Source organism: Alexandromys fortis, unplaced genomic scaffold (genome assembly GCF_014885135.2).
Source record: "Alexandromys fortis isolate MF-2015 unplaced genomic scaffold, M_Fortis_MF-2015_v1.1 scaffold_172, whole genome shotgun sequence".
In the NCBI taxonomy this organism is placed as follows: domain Eukaryota; kingdom Metazoa; phylum Chordata; class Mammalia; order Rodentia; family Cricetidae; genus Alexandromys; species Alexandromys fortis.
Genome location: NW_026068061.1, coordinates 1008091 through 1029236, shown reverse-complemented (window position 1 = coordinate 1029236; position 21146 = coordinate 1008091). Strand labels below are relative to the sequence as shown.

The following is a 21146-nucleotide window of genomic DNA, read 5'->3' as shown; positions in this document are numbered from 1 at the left end:
CAGAACTTCCAAGAAGACCTAATACCTATACTCCTTAATGTATTTCACAATATAGAAGCAGAAGAGTCATTGCCAAATTCCTTTTATGAAGCTACAGTCACTCTGATACCAAAACCACACAAAGACTCAACCAGGAAAGAGAATTACAGGCCAATCTCACTCATGAACATCGACGCAAAAATCCTCAACAAAATACTGGCAAACCGTGTCCAAGAACACACTAGAAAAATTATCCATTTTGATCAAGTAGGCTTCATCCCAGAGATGCAGGGCTGGTTCAACATATGAAAATCTATTAATGTAATCCACCATATAAATAAACTGAAAGAAAAAACCATATGATCATTTCATTAGATGCTGAAAAAGCTTTTGACAAAATTTCACATCCCTTTATGATAAAAGTCTTGGAGAGATTAGGGATACAAGGGTCATACCTAAATATAATAAAAGCTATTTGTGTTAAATATTATACATACTCAGAATTCTCTGCTTCCTGTCTGTAGTTTGGATCATTTTTCAATTTAAATATTTTTCTTTTGCAAATTCAAAATGTTAATTGTAACTGGAGGCTTTTTTCCACCCACCCGTTCCCAAATAACTACTCTAAGGTTTAATATTAAGCACAAACTGTTTGGCCTATTAACTCAGGCTTATTATTAACTGGTTCTTACAATTTAAATTAACCCATTTCGATTATTTTATATTTTACCATGAGGTTCGTGGCTCTTCTGATTCTACTCTTTCTCCTTGTATCTCTGCTTGGATCTCCTTCCTGATTTTAATCTGCCTTGCTATTGACCAAACCAGCTTCTTTATTAATCAATGGTAATAAAACACATTCACAACATACAGAAGGGCATCTTTCATTGTTAATACTGATTTCCAAAGGCCAGTATGAAGATGACCATTTGGTTCTTAGCGTAAAAGCACATCCCTCTGTTTATCTGCTGTTGTGAAACTCACTCACTGTGTGCTACATACAAACTCAGTACTTCGTGTGTGCTTCCTCATTTGTCTGGACACGGAACATTGCTCCTAACTCTCAGCTTGATTGCTGGGCTGCCCATTTATTTGGCTAGTAGGAATGGAAATAAAAACCTCCAAGTGGAAATTGTTATAAATGTTTATCCTTCTTAACAGCTACACCCATGAATACAGTCCATCAATCAGAGCCTGAGGAAGCATGTTTGAGTCATCTATAATTAACAGGAAAAACTAGCTGATGAATGTGCAACTGAGCTAAAGCACACCCAGGAATTATACTCTGGATCATTTAAAGGAATCTAACCAAGAATCTTTATTATTAAAGCAAAGCAAGGTTAATGGAATGTAAAATTGCCTGTAATATCTTGGCAATAATAATTAGAATTTAAATTGTTAAAATATGAATTGAAAGGGAGGTATATAAGAAAGACGTTTTTAAAATATGTGAGAAATCCTTTGAAATGAATTAATCTTTTCCCTAAATAAAGTTCCATCACTCTTTTGAATGGGATATCAGGTATAATTAATGAGTATCATATATAATTAATGAATTTGTTGTAAAAATGCAGAATGTTTATGTTCCATGCTGATATAACCTGGGCTCACAATATTCCAGTTTTTATTTTATCTTCATAAAAGTTAGAGATAGTGTAACTCTTTAGGATCTGGAGAAGAGGAACTTGATCCAGTGTAATTCATAAATAATTATGTGGTTACTATTTGTATGCCATTTAACATTAAAACTGCCAAAGTTTTGTTTGAATTTATTTCTCCAACAAACACATTTAGTCACTCACACTCAGTCACACACACACACACGCATGCGCGCGCACACACGCGCACACACACACACACACACCAGCAATTTCCAAAGCTATAATCTCTGAACCATTTCTTTGGAACGTATGTTTTCATTTAGTTTTTAACCATGAATCTCTGGAAATTTGAAAATAGAAGTTTTTCTCTGCATTGTTTCATCTGGAGACTAATTCAGACATTTTTCTTCTTATTCTGTGTGTGTGTGTGTGTGTATGTGTGTAATATTAAGTGCTGAGTTTTATAAATAAATGAGTAAAAACTGTCTTGTGCTTTATAAAATTACTGTGTAGTTCTGTTTTTGACTTGAACATTTTAGAGAATGTTTACAAAGTATGTTTATTCAAAGCTAAAGTAAGTCCCATTTAATAAAGATTAAATTTCACATATGATGGAAATGCAATTCACGTTTACTTGTGCTAATTTGCTTTATGTTATTATAACAGAACACTGGAAGCTGGCTTGTTCATAAGCAAAAATTTATTGTTCCATGGTTTTTAGTGCTGGGAATCAAGGCTCCAGCATCTGGCTAGGGTCTTTTTGTCACATGTTCCCAACAGTATAATGTAAAGACAGGGTGAGAGAAAGCAAGGAAAGGGATGTTCTCAGTTTTGTAACAAAACTTACTCTTCCATTAACATTAATCTGTCATGAAGCCACAGTTTTGAAGACCTATTAACCTCTTAAAGCCCCCACGTTTAACACTGTTCCATTGGGGTTAAGATTCAAGCTCATGAATTCCAGGAAACATATTCTAGTCACAGTGATCGTCAATCTTATTTGAATTATATTTTAACAATATTTAAAATATTTCTCCAGATATACTTGTATTTAGATATTTTTAACTTTCGAGAGAAAAATTTTTAAATGTAATTCTGTCTTAACCATCCTCATTGTGTGCCAGGATTCTGAGCTTTCCTCCATGTACCAGGGAAATAGAATAACCAAGTTGTAAATTGAGTAATTCATGTGTTGGTACACAGAGAGCACAAAGGTGATTTTTCTCAATTGTACACGCTATTTAAAAGACACCATTACTTCTTTATAACATTCCTTTACCCATCTGGGAAAAGACTAAGAAAAAGGTTTTATTATTTACGAACTATAAATATAATGTAACATACACACGAACAGTCCTGAAAGTCTCAGCACCTGTTACACACACAGCATTAAAGACACAGCCTCAATGAAAATTTAGAGAGCACACATCTTACTTGTTTAGTTTTGGCATGGAAAGAAATGCTTTTGAATGTATTTTTTCTGTCCAACTAACTTAGAATTGAGAAATTTGGATTTAACCTGAAGAAAAATTAACCCATTCAAGGATACCCTACTCAGGATATTGCTAAGTGCAAAATCATCATGTTATAACTCCAGTGGTGTCACGAGTTGTGACTGCAGACCACTTCTTTTAGGAAAGGACTCAGAACCATACAGGCACAGGTGAAGATTGCAGAAAGATAAGTGGCTCTGGTGTTTACTTCCTCTTCATCAGTAGCAAATGCAGACAAGATCACGATTGGACCGTTATCTCTGTGGTTTATATTAGTTATCCATGCCTGTTTTCATGACTTGAGTGCTGACTCGTAATTTACTTACTGCTAGTGATAATAGGGGTTTATTAAATTTATGTATGTTTTTAAGCATGTGTAACTTTTACAATTTTTTTTCTTAAAAGCATTATTTATAAAGAAGACATTAATACAATAAATTATACCATTATCTGTACTTCTCTATTTGTAGCATAATGAAAGAAAAGCAGTGAATTTCTCTTCCTAAAGAGCAGGATGGATGTTAATAAAGTATATAAATATTTAATGAATAAAAATAACAATTTTATGCTTCAAACATTCCAGAAATACAAAATGCTTCCCAGCTCATTTTATGAATCGCCTATCCTTTACACCAGCATCAAAAGGCATTTCAAAAAATGAAACTTCCTATCAGTGCCAATCATAAACATGTGTATCATCGATATATGGACTTGTATAGCATATCCAGAAACCTGTGCAAATAATTCTACAAGAAAGCTTTTAGTCAAAAAATGTAGAGTTGGTGTAACATTCAAAAAACGTGAGGCTCCACATGCACAGACTAAAAGACAACAGCTGTGTGTGAGCATTCTCAGAGATGCAGTCCAGTTTTGAGTCGTGATGCTCATTCTTCAATTAGGACTGCAACTGAACTTCCTGAATGTAGTGATGGGTACAGAAGCACAGCTAACACCTTGACTAGTAGAGACAGACTACATATTTCTCCTGCAGAGCACAAGCAAGGCAAAGATTTTTTTTTTCTCTCTTGGGCGTTTGACCAGAGGTCTTAGCTAGTTCATTTAAAGAGGCCATCCCAAGATGGCCAAACAAGGTACTCGAACTACTAAATGAATCAGGAAAATAGGGTACAAGATCAGCACTCAAATACTATTATGCTCATAAAAAGATCAAATCAAAAGTAAAGTGAATTGCTTAGAAATATCCTTCTAATGTATACAAAAATTACACAATAAAAACTACAATATATTTTATAAAAACTAAAAATTCAATAAATGCACAACTCTGCTCTGCCTATGGATTTTTCTAAACTGATAATTCGGGCCTAAGGTCCTTGGTAGATATTTTGGGTTGTTGATAATGATGTTGCTTTATACTGTTTTTTGTAGAGATTGACAAGGTGACTTAAAAATTTTCCTTGGAAAAGAACTACAATGGACTATAACTAGGTTGATTTTAAGAATTCTGGCAGGCCAAGCCTGAAAAGACTGCTACAACTGTCACCCAAGACATAATCATAAATGTGCTTTAAATATTTTAAGTGTTTCCCTAATTCAATTGAGAAGTTCCTGAGTGTGAAGTTTGTAGATGGCAGTGTTATTTTGCAATGGTAAAGGCTACATGCCAGATTGCTGTAGATTGTGTACAGTAGTAGAAAGATCAGAGAGAGAGTCCCTGGGAGACTTTGTATCTTACAAGCCAGTGAGGCAGTCAGGCTCCAGGTCTTCAGCTGCACCACTTTACTATGCGGGCCCTTTATCACCTTATTCCTTGGATTTGGAAGGTTGATGAGAGATTGTTCGGTGCTGCTCGAGGCATGAAGAGCCAAACTTGAATAGTCCTTGGGCTTGTAAAATTTGTCTCTGGTCGCTGTGGAAGTCTGTGTCCTCAGTTCACTGTGCCACTTACACAGATACAACCAACCTATAAGAACTGCAGTGTTCCTTTAGTTGCTCTTCCTGGTATCCAAATCCTAGACTGGCCAAGCCAGATGGAAAGCTCCCAGCCTTTAAACCAGCATGGTTTGTGCATCTCTGACACTGATGGGTATGCTCATCTTCAGTCTGCTCGGGCATTTCTCTGATGTGGGTCACAGCATTTTACTAACAGAGGTGTCAGATGGGCACAAGGCTTGTAAGGACAATGTAGAGCTAGTTAAGTATACCAACACCTCATTTTGCATAGGCCAGTGGGCTGTTCACATTCATTTCTATAGTTAATTCTCACACACAGAATTTTCCACCTTTTACAGATGACTACATAAGCTGAAAGGGCAATAATTTGTTGAATAGTGCCTTTTATGAAGAAAGTCAGGATGTATGATCCTTCATGAAAAGGGGAGATGAGGAAGATGATGTGTGTATGTGTATATTTATGTATGCACATGCATACATAAATATATATATATGTGTGTGAAATAAAATAGTGATAGATGAAAAAAGAAATGGCCATAAGATTCCACAGTTTATAAAATTTGGAATTTGGGTATGTACAAATTAATGAGCATTATATAGTTGATAATTCCTTAACTCAAATATGATTTTAAATTATATAGAAAAAAATAATACTGTGTAAACATCCTTTAATTGAGTTTATTGTTCATAATGTGTTTGGTTAATTGTGCTCTTTTGGCTCTTTCGAGGGGCTCACTACTCACCTCCCAAATAAATCACACACAGAGGGTTATTCTTAGTTATGAATACCCAGATTTTACTTGGCTTATTTCTTTCCAACTTTTCTTAAATTATTCCGACTACCTTTTGCCTCTGGGCTCTCATGTTTTCCTATTTCTGTATACCTTTCATTACTTCTTTTTCCATGGCTTGCTGTATAGCTTGGTGTCTGGCCCCTGATGTCCTCCTCTCCTCTTTCTCTCATTCCTCTCCCTTCTTCTCATTTCTCCTATTTATTTTCTGCCTGCCAGCCTCACCTGCCTTGCTATTTATTAGACTATCAGGTGTTTTAGACAGGCAAAAAAATCACTGCGTTCACAGAGTTAAACAAATGCAGCATAAACAAAAGTCGCAAACCTTAAAATAATATTCCCCAACAAAATGATGCCAGAAATGAGAAAGAAACAAGAATTTCAGACTTAGTGGATATAAATAACAGAACTCCTTGGGCTGCAGGATATTGGACTTTCTTTGTGTATTATAAAGTATGCAGTCAGACCCTCACTAGAGTAATCATTTTAAGATGATAAATAGAAAATAATTTGGATTGAGCAAAACATTCAAACACCATTGAAATTGGTATATAAATGGTCAGGCACCATTTGAAAAGATGTACAAAATCTTTTTTATTAGAGAAATTCAGTTTTGAACTACTTAGAAAAAGTGCAGTAGAGCTATAAACCATATGTAGGCATGCCGAATGTCCCTCCACCTGGAGGACTGCTTATTGAGTTAGAATCTTAGCAGATCAAACATACACTTCCTTTATGACTCAGTTATCCTAAGCCTGGGTATAAGTCCAACAAAATGAAAAAGTTACTGTTAAAATGTGTGGGTGAATGTTCACAGAAGTTTTATTCATTTCAGACAACATTGAAAATAATCAAATATCAATGAAAAAGTGAGTTGTAACCAAGTAATACTACAGCAACAAAATGGAGTCCACAATCAGCAAGTGAAAATATTTCCCACTTATGTTACAATCAGTGAAAGACAAAATTATAGAAATAGGAACTGGGCAACTGGTGCTACATATGGCAGTTTATATGAAAAAGTTTATTTGACTATTTATCAAATGGTGCATTTAAAATAAGTTATTTTTACTATATATAAGTTATATCTGTATGAAAGAAGTTAGGGGAAGGTGGCTTAGTAGGTAAAAGCACTGGCTGTGTAAGCCTGAGGACTTGAGTTCAACTCTCAGAATACACTGAGCTCCCTAGACTTATCCCCTGACATCCAAATGCAAACACCAGCAAACAGCTCAAGTGTGAATGAGTGCATGTGTGTTTGTGTATGTGTGTGCGCATGTGTGCATGTACATACACAATAAATAAAATAATACACAAATTTTAATCTACACTTAATTACATATAATGTGAAAACTATGTAGCTAGCCTGTACTTATATGGCCTTACCTCCTGCTTGACACTGAACCAGGCATATACTGTACCCCAGTGTCCTGCCTATAGTGTATTTGCCAACACAAAACAAACTTGTAGTAAGTTAAAATAGAAGTTTGATTCTGCTTTTCCAATCTTTCTTCACTCTGAAAGCTGTTAAATGCTAACCTGGAATGATGATCTCCTAAAAAGTCAAACAAACACTTGTTTCTTATGTAAATAAAAAGCTATTTGTGTCCCTCTAATAAGATAACAAATGAGGTGTAGGGATCAAATTATTTATGCAAGGCAATCCGTGTGGTCTGTACTCCATGTTCCTGACAAATATTAAGAACTCAGGAAATTTCACCTCCTTTTTGTCGTAGGGTTTCTATTGCTGCAGTGAAACACCATGACCAAAGAGCAAGTTGGGGAGGAAGGAGTTTATTTGGGGGGCTGGAGAGATGGCTCAGCGGTTAAGAGCATTGCCTGCTCTTCCAAAGGTCCTGAGTTCAATTCCCAGCAACCACATGGTGGCTCACAACCATCTGTAATGGGGTCTGCTGTCCTCTTCTGGCCTGCAGGCATACACACAGACAGAACATTGTATACATAATAAATAAATATTTTTTTAAAAAAGAGTTTATTTGGCTTACACTTCAATACTCTGCCCATCACTGAAAAAAGTCAGGACAGGAACTCAAATAGAGCAAGATCCCTGAGGCAGTAACTGATACAGAGGCCATAGAGGGGACCTGCTTCCTGGTTTGCTTCCCATGGCTTGCTCAGCCCACCTTTTTATAGAACCCAGGACGAATAGCCCAGGAATGACGCTTCTCACGTGGGCTGGGGCCTCTTTCATTGTCACTAAATAAGAAAATGCCTTACAGCTGGCTCGCATTTCCTCAGCTGAGGCTCCTTCTTCTAATGACTCTAGCTTATGTCAAGTTGACACACAGACCAACCAGTACAGTTTTATTGTTAGTATATATGTAAGTGATAGCCAAATGGGGTTTGAAAGAAGTGGAGCAAAATTGAGTACCTCACACATAGCTCACCCAAGAGCAGATATCTTCTGTGTTACCAATATGGTGGAGTCAGTATTGCCTCATTGTTTGTGGCATATTTTATGCCAAACACCTACACGTGTATACGTATGTGCTTTGTAGGCTGTTGGGCTACTTTGTCATCAGTGAAAAGGTAAAAGTAATGACACTACCTGTCGTCTTTTGCAAAAGAAAAGTATTTTAGGTAGGATTAAATCATCATGTAACTAGGATTTGTCTAGTTCTTAAAACTTGTACTGGTAGACTGAACAATAAGAAATTAGATTTACTGAGACTCATTTACATGTTTACAACACACAGTAGCAACCATCTTCCCCTTCAGAAAGAAATCATGTGATCATAGGAACACAGAATAGCTTGGAAATATCACCAAGGATACACATGCATGTCTTTCTTATATCCTTGTATTATATTGTGGCTACTTGTACTGTTGTGCTTATTGACTTTTATATTTTGATCCAACTTTGCTTTTTATGCCATTGACTCATGTTTTCCCACTTATTAATATTAAAAGTTAAGTGGGATAGAATGACACAAACCAAGCGTCCTCTGTAGCCCTGCCATGTCTCTGATCTTGAACTTTTATTGTTACAGTTCACAATCACTGTGCCATTTCCTCTCAGACTTTCTTAGACCTAACATTAGCTCCTTCTCCTAGATACTAGCATCCAGTCTGCTAATGGACTCACAGAAATTAACCCAAAAAAATCTTGGTTATTTAGCTGAGAATTAAAGCAGAACAGGGGTAGTTATAATGAATATTTCTTTAACCATTGTCTTGACAGGACATAGAATCTTGAATAACTATCAACTTTTTAAAAAATAAGATTTTGAGGATGCAAAAGGTTTCATGTCCTGTTTTAGCAGAATTTTGTTTGCTAAAACATTTGTTGTATAAAGAGGATTTTAATAGATGCTCTGCTTTTAATGTTTTACTGTTAGTAGAATGTACCTTGAAAACAACTGTTCTAAACCAATATTCTAAGGTTACACCTAACTAACATGTCCTAAAAGAGCACCTACTGTTTTCACAACAGTTTTGTAAATCAGTATTAAGAATAATTTCATTATCTTAAGTTCTTCAAAACATAGTAACACACGTGCATGCATGTGTGCACACATACACACAAAAAAACTAAAGTAATGGAGCTGTAGAGATGGCTCAGTGATTAAAAACATTGCCTATTCTTGCAGAGGACCCAAGTTTGGTTCCCAGCACCCACATAGCAACTGACAACCATGTACAACTCCAGTTCCAGAGGATCGGACTCCCTTTTTTTGACCTCTGAGGGCACTGAATTCACATGGTACACAGACATGCATGCAGATAAAACACTCATACACATACATAATAAATAAAAAACTGAAAAAGAATTTAATAAGATAAGGAATCTTCAACAATCTGTATGAGTTTAAACTTGGCAGTAACTTACGTAGGTTTGATGCTAAAAGCCCAACCAAAGAAAGATACATTGAGCATTAGTTGCCAGAAACCAAACTCTTGTGTTTTCTGAAGGTCATCTATTACCAAGAAATTAAGAGAATGATGGGGTTAGAACAACACTTCTCACTAATGTGTATGATAGTGGCTTAATAGTATATATGAAGGACCTGTAACCCAAAGGCAAAATGTGTAATGGTTCCAATTTAACAATGGGCAAAGAAAGGGTTTGGTACAGGTATTTTTTTCCAAAGAAGATTTGTAAATGATTTATGGGAAATTTTTTTAAAAAAAATGGTCACATCAGAAGTCATTGTAGAAATATGGGTCAGGGTGCATTGAGTATCCATCCACCCTAAAATTGTGAGGATTGTCACAAAAATGCCCTTAGTGGCTCAGGAATCCAAAAGGATCACTCACTGTGGAAAGGACTCTTCAGAATTTAAATATAGACTTACAATAAGACCAGAAGTTTTACCTTTATGCATAACCTTAATAGAATGGAACACAAATGTTTACAATAGCTCAAACTACAAACAACCCATGTGTCTATGACCTGGTTTTTTTTTTTTTTTTAAAAAAACCCAGTGCCATTGTCCTTGGCTTCTCATCAGCCCTCATCCTAGCGATGTTTCTTATCCTCTGTGTGGCGGTAGGTGGAGGGAATGACGTAGGGTGAAAAGTTGTGAGCTACTGTGGTGAATAGTTTTCATCTCCTCAGCATGAGGAAGAAACAGGTTGGGGACACTCGACAGAATTCCAGATAAGTGGTGTTTCTCTCTGTTGTGTCTGAGGCCAGTGTTTAGTTACAACACAGCACCCGCCCATCTCTGCACTTTGTCATTCCACTGCTCTGCTCCTAGGAATGAGACCTCGTAGCCAGCTGGATCAGGAGTCCTTCATTCCTGCTATCTTCTCTTAGCCTATTTTAGTTTTGTAACCCACAGTAATGTGCACATATTAGTTTTCTTTCACCTGGCTTCAACATTTAGCATGTGCTCAGCAGAGGCACTGAGTTAAGTGCTCACAATTCACATCCCTCTCTTGAAGCATATTCATCTACAAACTAGACCAATAACATCATCAAGTTAGTGTTTTAACTTTGTAGTTCTCTCCAGTCCCCTATGTATGTATGTGTGTGTGTGCATGTATGTAGTGTATGTACCCCCAAAGGCTAGAGGTCATCCTCTATTATGTTCCATCACTGATCCTGGAGCTCATCTGTTGGTAGACAATCTTACCAGTGAAGCCCACGGGTTTCCTTTCTCTGCCTCCCCCATGCTGAAATAATAGATGTGTGCCACCTCACCTGGCTTTATGTGGGTGTGTAGATCCAAACTCAGGTCTTCCTAACTATACAGCAACCACTTTTCCCAGGTCCTCTTTTGATCATTTGTGCTGTGCCAGGACAGCATCACCATAGAGTGTCTGTCTGTCCCTCTGCAGCAGTGCGGCTTTATGTCGCAGGGTCTTCGTTTGAACTCATACTACTGGTAACATTTCCGTGAGTCCTCCATGAGCAATGCCTAGCTATACATACCAATCCTCATCACAGAATAAGTGTGTTTATTTCAAAGCAGAGCCAAACAGGTTGTAGCAAAATTTTCCAACATGGTTAAACACAAATTCAGAGCAACTGAGATTTTATATTACAGCTCTGAAATAAAGGATCCATTCACTCAGCTTTCTTAGTGAAAGGTGCCATGCAGATTCTGCAGCTAATTTGTTGGGAAATTATTAAAATACGTCAATGAAATTCAACTTTGATAAATTAGGAAAATATTGGCTATGCAGGCCTCTTAAAAATACATAACTTTAAAAATTATATTTCATCAACATTTTACATATGTCAGGGATATGTAATAGTTTCTTCTTTGGCTTTTCTGTGGTTACAAATGAAGAGGACATGTCTGCCGTAAGTATATCAAATGTAGTGGTAAATATAGGAGAAATTACTATGAGTTAGTATTTCACAAATACATATTCCAGTGTTTTTTCTTACATGTTGGAGTGTTTGTGATGTATTGTGTAATGCATACATGTGTGTAGATGTGCATACATGCTTGCAGAAGAGGGAGAAGTGGAGTGCCTGTCTCTAATGTTTTGTCTTATTGCCTTGGGAACAGGATCTATTACTGAACCTCAAGACACCTTTTGAGTTAGGTTGACTGGCCAGTCAGCACTGAGAGACCCACCTATCTTGGCTCCCAGTGCTGGGATACAGGTGCACATAGGTTGGCCTGGCTTCTAAAATTCAGGTCCTATTGCAGCACAAGTGCTCTTAGCCACTGAGCATGTCACCATCCTTATAAATACAAATTCTTTTTTTTTTTTTTTTGCCTATGCCATTCTAATTGTAACTTAGGACAATTGAACAAGGACAAATAAGTCACGTTGTTATTGAACTGTGAAAACCAAAGCTTGTGTTCTTGAAAATAATACTTCAGATTACAGACTCAGAAGGCAATAACCTGGCGATGAATAAATATAAGCATGAAAACTGAATTTTTAAAAAGACCTCGGTAATATAGAGAGACTGAGAGCTGCGGACTCTCATACTTTCCATATAAGAAGGAACTTGGTAAATTTGCTCTTTAATAGAAGGCCAGAAGTACTATTTGCAAAAGGAAATGTTTGATGGGAGGGGCTGCAGACATGGCTTGACAGCTAAGCACACCACCTGCTTTTGCAAAGGACCAGATTTGGTTCCCGGGCTCTATATCAGGTGGCTTACAGCGTCTCCAGGAGATCTGATGTCCTCTTCTGCTCTCCACAAGTACCCAGAAACATGTGAACATACACAGAGACACACTTATTCACACATAATTTAAAAAAAACTGAAATATTTTTTAAATATACACAAAAGAAGTTTCACTGCTTTTAGCTGACAAAATGAAAATATGTTTAATTATTACTCAAAGGATACTGGCAGTAATTAAAGTAAAAGTACAGGTTTTCTGAAATATTAGTTAATCAAGGTGAAATATAAAAGTGAAGTTATGAAAAGTTTTTAAAATCTTGCCATAGGACAAGGTACTTCATTTTACTGATTGTTGGTTTCTTTTTTTTAACTTTCTTTTTATCTATTCAATGTGTCTTTTACATAATGTATTTTAATCCCATTCATTTACCTGTCCCTTTGAGTTTGCCTTCTGCCCCAGTACCCGCCCCCCAGATAATACATAATTTAAGACAGATAAAAGGGGACAAAAACACAGGAAGCTGCAGAGTACGCCACCAAGAGAATAGAAGTGGGCGTGTCAAAATATTGCTGCAGAAGAGTGCCGCCATTCTGGAAAGAACTGCCTCAAAGAAAGAACAAGTTAGTGTCAGAGTCACAGACTCTCTAAGGCAGGAAACTTGAGGAAAGCAAGTGGAAAGCAGATTGCTGAGCACTCTATCACCACATGAGAGCATGCTGGGGAGACTCATAATGCTGGTCTATGGTCCATGCCACCCATGGACACACACAACAGGATCTGCCTGTTAGAATCTGAAGCTGGAGAACGGGGATGCAGGAAGTAGCACTTGACTGCCTGTTACATTTGAAAAGCTTGAGTTTTTAAGAAGTAGCTTAGCAGTGAGCCCTACTGTTGCATTTGTTTAAACCCTTGTTTCATTGTAGTTCTGAGACTTTAGAATCTCCTCATGTGGGAATTGTAGAAGTTCTTCAGGCCTATCATTTGCCTTGCTAAACATGCTGCAGTTATGGTCAGATTTATCCTCTCCTTTATAATCTAGCTTTACGTAAGTTTTATGAGTAACTTTTGAAATAGTAAAATTGTATTATTGTAAAATAATTGGTCACTCCTCCAAAGAAAAAGGCCATGAGGAAATGGTAATTCCATCGGTATTTGTCTTTCAGGTTGCTGTGCCATGCTATGAAAGACCACATAGTCCGTGTTGCTAACGAAGCTGAATTCATCTTGAACAGACAGAGAGCAGAGGATGTGCATAAGCATGCAGAGTTTGAGGTAAGGTTAGGTCAAGCATCACCCGTTTGTTACCTGACATATGACATACTGGAGGAGGGAATGCCACTGCAGGCATTTGAGGTGGTGCTCTTAGAGACTTCCTCGGTATCAATGAAAACACTGATACATTAACGTCGTGTCACTCTGTCCTGTCCTCACCATGGGAAAGGGGAGCCCAACGTTATTCTCGACTACTATACAGACATTAGAACCTTGAGATTCCAAAAGACTTGTTCTTAGTCTATTAGAGCTTTGCATGACAACTATAGGTGCACATGGATGCTTGTGTGGTTTATGAATGGACTCACATGCCGTTCAGCAGATCTCCTAGTTTCACTCTTAAATACAGCAGTTCAGTATTTCAGGTCACTCAGTTTTTGAAGCAGTGCATTTCAGAAATACATAGATGGTCTAATGGTTGGCTTTCACGGGCTCCTGATGGCCTTAGAATTAATAACTGCAGCAGTTCATTTTCTTGGTGCATCATGCCAATAAGTGAAGCTAGAGAAGAGAGCCAACCATTTTAGGTTCCATGGGGTTTTTATCTCAGTAGAGCAGCTCACTGAGTCATGCACATTGATGGACTAGGTCTGCTGATTTGTGACCTTGACAACTGCAAAGCATAAGACAGAAAAACATCTGTTGTCACTTTCATACACACAGCCACCCCTTGACTGGTCAGATGGATAGCAGGTACTTCATGTATGGCATTGTAAATACTGTATTTAAAAAACTGCTTGAAACATCAATAAAAAGTATAGTGTCAGGTAGTTTGCCAAAGTTAAGTTTCATATCACTTCAGCAATAAATTGTTGGATATTTATCAGGATATCATGTAGTATTTTGGATGGCTAGAAAAAGTGAATTTTTTTTTTGAAAAATATATTTATATATAAGTTGTCAGAATTTTTAAAAAAAGAATCTTTTTTAAATTATTTATTTATTTTTATTGGAAAAAAATTTTTCGCCTCCTCCCAGCCTCCCATTNCCCTCCTCTCCCCCTCCCTCTCCAGTCCAAAGAGCAGTCAGGGTTCCCTGCCCTGTGGAAAGTCCAAAGTCCTCCCCCCTCCATCCAGGTCTAGGAAGGTGAACATCCAATATGGCTAGGCTCCCACAAAGCCAGAACATGAAGTAGGATCAAAACCCAGTGCCATTGTCCTTGGCTTCTAGGCAGCCCTCATTGCCCGCCATATTCAGAGTCCGGTTTTATCCCATGCTTTTTCAGTCACAGTCCAGCTGGCCTTGGTGAGCTCCCACTAGATCAGCCCCACTGTCTCCGTGGGTGGGTGCACCCCTCGCGGTCCTGACTTCCTTGCTCATGTTCTCCCTCCTTCTGCTTCTCATTGGGACCTTGGGAGCTCAGTCCAGTGCTCCAATGTGGGTCTCTGTCTCTATCTCCATCTATTGTCATATAAAAAAAGAATCTTTAATTGCATTTTGACTATGGAAGTAAATAAGATTTAGAACTTTAACTGGATTGTCTGCAGAATCAATTTTGAGACAATCATAGTTATACTAAAAAAATTCAGGTTGTTTTGTGGGGCTATAACAGACCAATATTTGTCTTATGAAACATTTCGAATATATTTTCAGGCATGCAGATATTAGCTATGACCTTTAGCACATATTTAATCAAAAGGATATTACGATAAGGGCAGCGTTTCTTTCTCATCTGTTTATACTGTCCCACAGAGGGAATATTTAGACATTGTTTTGTAGTTGCTCTTCTGACCACAATGATTATTCAACAATCCCAACGTTCTGTCTCTGTATTTTATGTGCATCTGTGGCTTCCCTAGTAGAGAAGTAAGATTTTCTCAGACTCACTTGAGTTTTGCTTTTTTTTTTTTTTTTTTTTTTTTTTTTTTTTTTTTTTTTTTTTTTTGAGGTAGTGGTGAGCTTTGTCTCCCTGTGGTTGTGCAGGAGGAGTAGTGAAAGCTTCTGAAGGTAGTGGGCATGAAGGCTGGGTGCTTTTAGTACTCATATTCACAGTGTATTCTGCCAATATAGTCTAACTTTTAACGGATACCCACTGGTTTTTCAGCTCAAATGCTTACATTTGTTTACTTCATGTTAGAATGTGTATGTGTCTATGTTTGTGTATCTGTGTGTATATACATCTATGTGCTTGTGAGTGTATGTATCTGTATTTGTGTCTGTATGTATGTGTGTGTGTATATATATGTGCTTGTATGTGTATGTCTGTATGTCTGTATTTGTGTATGTATTTATGTGTGTAGAGGGTGTGTGTGTATATTAAATATATCAGTTTTAAATTTTTAAAAAATGCAGATGGTGTGACATTTGACTAGGCTTGACAATTGTCTGTAGCCCTCATAGAGCTCTGCAGTTAAGGGAAATGTATTTAATTTGAGCTAGGTACTTCACAGTTAAGACTTTTTCCTTAGTTAATACTATAATTGTTAAGGAAGAAAAATGAAAATTTAATTTTACCCTCCAATGCGCTAATGAAATATTAACCACATTATTGCAGCAGATCTTTGTACTAATTGGTGATTCCCAGTACAAAAAGATAAATTGAATAATGAATTAATTCTTCTTAGATTGTTATGGGTTCTTTCTGCAGACGAGAAAGCTTGCCTGGAGTGTGTGTCAGCAGGCAGGACTGTGTCCTCATGCCTCCTATGCAACAGGTCTTTGCACAGTGATCATAACTGGAGCTGGTCACATGTATTTTCTTAGATGTTTGAAATGTAACTCTAAAATCACAGGCTGAGTCAGTCTGCACAGTAGCTAATCTAAAACTCAAGTGTCTTTTCAGTTCTGCATCAGAGGTTTGCATAAAAGGTAGCATTGTAAGACAGAAATAAGATGCAGATATGACAACTGGGGGCTATGGACCTGGGAAGATGAGACTAAAAATGATTCTTGTGAGACCTTTTGAAACATTAAATACTAGAGTTAGAAGGGAACGTGGAAAAATGTTGTCTTAGCTTCTCATTTTACAGATCGGGAATTTGGGGCAAAAAGCAAACATAGTCTGCTTAAAATACGAAACAAAATCCATCTGCTAAATATCTAAGTAATTTTTTCTATGCTACATTGTCTTTCAGGAAGCAAAAAATTATATGGCAAGTGACAAGGTTTTTGTTTTCAAAGTAATTATCGGAATCATATATCTTTATTTTAAGTGAGGCATGTTAACTTGGTTTTAAAAAGTAGACTTAAGTTTAGTGAACTTTTTAATTATTTCTTCTTAATGATTAATTTTGACACTGTTATCAGATTTTACAGTGAGAACCCTAAGATCTAATCTACATGGATAGTAGAAAATACAAGATCTCCTGAGTAAATTGGGAGCATGGGGACCTTGGGAAAGAGTTGAAGGGGTGGGGGGAAGCAGGGAAGAGGGCAGAGGAAAATGTAGAGCTCAACAAAAATCAATTAAAAAAAAGAAGTGACCCAAAGTAGAAAAGCATTAATTATGGAACTTTTCTCAATATATTTTACATATACTTTTCAAAAGAACACATTGTTTTCTAATTCGAAAAGTGGTTCTGCCTTTCTTAGAAGAGTCTTAGAGTATGTCAAATGGCGGTTTTAAATTCAGTTCTTCTTCCCTTTAGGTTAAGGGTGGGCAGCATTTTTCCACTCTACAGAGTGTGTTCTTACTTGTTGCATGCCTTCACAGTCACAGTGTGCACAGTATGCTGCTGACAGGAGAGAGGAGGAGAAGATGTGTGACCACCTCATCAGTGCTGCCAAGCACCGTGACCACGTGACAGCGAACCAGCTAAAGCAGAAGATTCTCAACATCCTCACGAACAAGCATGGTGCCTGGGGAGCTGTTTCACACAGGTGCGTGAGGAGGATGGGTGTGGAGGAAGAGAGTAACAACATATATAAGAGAAAAATAAAACCCATTTCCATTATGGCCACACATTTATTACTTAAATATAATTCAAAAATATGAAAATGGGCTTTATTAGTTCAAATCTTTATTTTAATAATTTGGATAAAACCCTAAATGATGATCTTTTTTGTTTTGTTTTGTTTGTTGGTTAGTTTTTGGTTTATTTGAAACAGAATTTTCCTACGTAGCCCTGACTATCCTGGAACTCACTGACCAGGCTGGCCTCGAACTCAGAAATTCACTTGCCACTGCCTCCTGAGTGCTGTTATTAAACGTGTGTGCCACCACTGCCTGGCTAAAAAGTAAATGTTTTGAATTTTCTCCTATGCTACTATTTCTATTTTAGAGTAATAGGCAGTGACACAACATTTACTTATACAGGAATGTGAGGTGTACAATGTTCCTCTCTTTTTAAAGGACTTTTAAAAATTAGTTTATCATTTTTAACCTTTGATTTTATATGGTGATGAAATATAATCACTTACTATAGAGAATGGTTTCTTTTTACTCTCAATTCAAATTTAAGGATTTTTTAATCTCAAATTGTGCTTATGCTGCTGTAGCACAATTAAACCAAAATTGATCATTTATGAAACATAAATTTCTGTTTTCTGAAGTTTATGGGCATATAAGGTAGGGTTTTTTTTTTTTTTGGTCTCTACAAACTTTTCTTTTAAAAAAATTAATGAAAAAAAACTGACAGTGTTTAATTTGCTGGTGTCATCTTGCTTGTTGTATCTCTCTTATTGAGCTCCATCACATGTTTCTACTAAACTTCCAGCAGTGTGGTAATTTTCAGAATATAGACTGGATACTACTGTGGAACATTCTGGGAGAAGCAATTCTGTTAGAGGAGACTGGACAGTCTGTCCTGGGCTTACAAGAAAGATTTGAGAAAATACTAGTGGTTTTGTATTTAAGGTAATACTATATAGCCTAACGTCTTAGCAAAAGAACACCAAATACTTGACATTTATAATAACCCATGCATGTTACTCTCAGGGACTGCACTATCTCATCAGGCTCTGTATTTGCAAGGCAGACTCCATTAAACACGAGACCCCTAAGAATACTCCACTCTCAGGTGGCTCAGACTTGACTGCGTATCTTAGCACCTTCCAAGGAGAATATACGCAGTGCCGCTATGTCAGGGGGGTGCAGCACTTATACCACACCGGAAGTCTCCCTCAGACAGATCAATCACAGGTACATGTCTCCTCCCCATCGCAGGCCAACTCATCTTTGACTCTGTCCATTTTGTCCCGTTTTCAGAAGAGACATGAACTCATGTCTGTTAAACGCAAAGAGGGCACCAATAGTAGACAAAAGAAATAATTATACCCAAGTCTAGCTTAGTGACTGTCTCTGAGTTAGTTGGGGGTGTTTAACAGGAGCATAAGTGCAACGCAAGGGCAACGACTCATGCAAGCTTTGTTCTTGCAGCTCCCTACACAACTTGAAAGAGAGTCCAGATCTGAGACCTCATCTTCCCAGTAACTGTCACTGCCCATACAACTGTGAGAGGGGCTTGTAACAAAGTCCTTTACATTTCAGGACCTTCTTGAGCCTAGTATGTTTGGGTTACGTCTTAAGTTCCATAAGCCTCCCTCCAGAAAGGCATACCAGTTCAGAGGAAAGTCCATCCAACAGCATCAAAAGTCTTTGTGCCTGTATGATATACTACAGTCAACAGTGACCTCACATTCCAATGGAAATCATGAATTTCTCAATATGTCACAAAATATTGTAAATTAACTGGTGCTTTTGAATGCTTTCCTGTGATGTTACAAATGTAGCTTCTGGGGCCAATGAGAAGACTCAGTTAGGGAAAGCTCCCAATTCTGAACACTTGGATTTGACCCCTGGACCTAGATGGTGCAAAGAGAGAACTGACTCACACAAGTTGTCTTCTGACCTCCACGTGATTGCCACAGTGTGCACACATACAAATAAACAAACAAGCAAATAATAAATGAATGCTTTGGAAAGATTTGGCTTTTGTATAATTGTCAGCTTTTGCATGTTGTACATTAGATATAAATATAGTACATATTGCAAATTAGAATCACTTTATAATATAAGTAAATTGGTTCTCACATTTTTCATTTTAATACAGCAACAAATAAGATTAATTGCACATTGGAATTTTTATTGTCTTTCAGGGGAACTGAAAAGTATGTTTCCAAATGGAGTGGGCATATTTTGATTAGAGTTCATTTTTCTGGTATGCTTAACTGTATTTGATAGTCATAAAGCTCTGTGCTCCTTTGATTACTTTGGTTCCCCTGGTGCATATTTGGCCTCCCGTCATAATGTATATCCTCACAGTTCATGGCTTCCTCCTGCATCCACACTGGCTTCTGCCTGCACTGTTAGCAGGGTGACTTCGCTTTGTTTGTTGTCTCCTCTCTAGTCTTTTCAGACTCAAGTGTCTGTTGAGGCCTCCTTTCTCTGGTCATTTTTATCAGATTTTCACACTTTCTGTTCTTTCATCACTTTCTTGAATTTAGCTTTAATCTTTATCATGGCTCTTAAAATTAAATGTTTATTTCTTTAACCTGGTATTATGGACTTTTGTTTTTAACTCTATACACAATATATAGTACTCTACATATAACAGATGCTCAATACATATTCTTTACATTTATTTATTTTTATGTTTTAGTCAAAATAGAATTATAGCACTTTTCCCCCTTTCCTTTCCTCCCTATAGCCCTCCCCCGCCCTCCTCATTCAACTCCTTCCATTTTTGTTGTTAGTAAATGATTTCAGGGATGATCACTTTGTATTGGATAACCAATAAGAGGAATCATGCCTGGGGGAGGCTAATTCTCCATCTCTCAGCAGTCTTTAGGTAGTTGCCTGTAATTCTTTCTGTAGAAACCCAGTGAGATTTTTCTCCTTACCCATTAGTATGTCTACTGATACTGCCATTATTCCAGTCTGGCTTAAACAGACATTTCAAGCCTACTTCCTGGTATTCTGGCTCTTAGAATTTTTCTGTCCCTCTTGCATAGATACAGGAGCTGTATTGTAGATGTGTCCATTTTGTCGGGAATCCTCACAGTCCATTGATCGCTGCATTGTGTTCAAAAATGGTTTTCCATAGTGATCTCCATTTACTGCAAAGAGAAGTGTCTTTGAAGAGGAGTGAAAACTACACTTAGCTGTAGATTTAAGGATAACTTTAGAATATAGTTAGGAAATATGCTGGTCTAGCAAAGGGGCAGTAGTAGATTCTAAGATTCTTTAACTCATTAACCCTGGGAAACTGACTAGGTGTCTAGTACCAGACATGATTTCTCTCCTGTTGATTGGGCCTAAAGTATAATGAGGCAACTTTGCTTATTACAGACATGCAAGTGCCACTTCTTGCACCTATCCAGATACCTTGCTATGCTGGTCATTGTTGTGGTTCACAGGCACCTGAGCTGGTTAGGGCTATTAATTGTTTCCCTCCCTTGGTAGTTGCATAGTATTTTCTGGTACTATAGAAGCTAGACCACAGGCAGGAGGCTTTACATGAGGTAAAGCTTAAATAAATTGAATACTGTGCCCTAAGTGTACAGTGCCTTCAGCAGTAGGGCAGGAGAAATGCTTATTGGGTACTGACTTTGAATTATTCATGGAGTTCCAATATTTAGGATGAAAGGGGAGATGTCAAC

General features: G+C 37.3%; 1 protein-coding gene across 4 annotated transcripts in view; it reads left to right on the top strand.

Moving 5' to 3' along the window:
* The window catches only part of Nbea (neurobeachin), a 467863-nt gene that overhangs the window by 239660 nt on the left and 207057 nt on the right, over positions 1–21146 (top strand). For all 4 annotated transcript variants that reach the window (XM_050120186.1, XM_050120187.1, XM_050120185.1 and 1 more), the window contains 2 exons: positions 13499–13607; positions 17260–17426. In XM_050120186.1, the coding sequence (XP_049976143.1) occupies positions 13499–13607; positions 17260–17426 (276 nt within the window). The remainder of the gene's footprint in view (positions 1–13498; positions 13608–17259; positions 17427–21146) is intronic.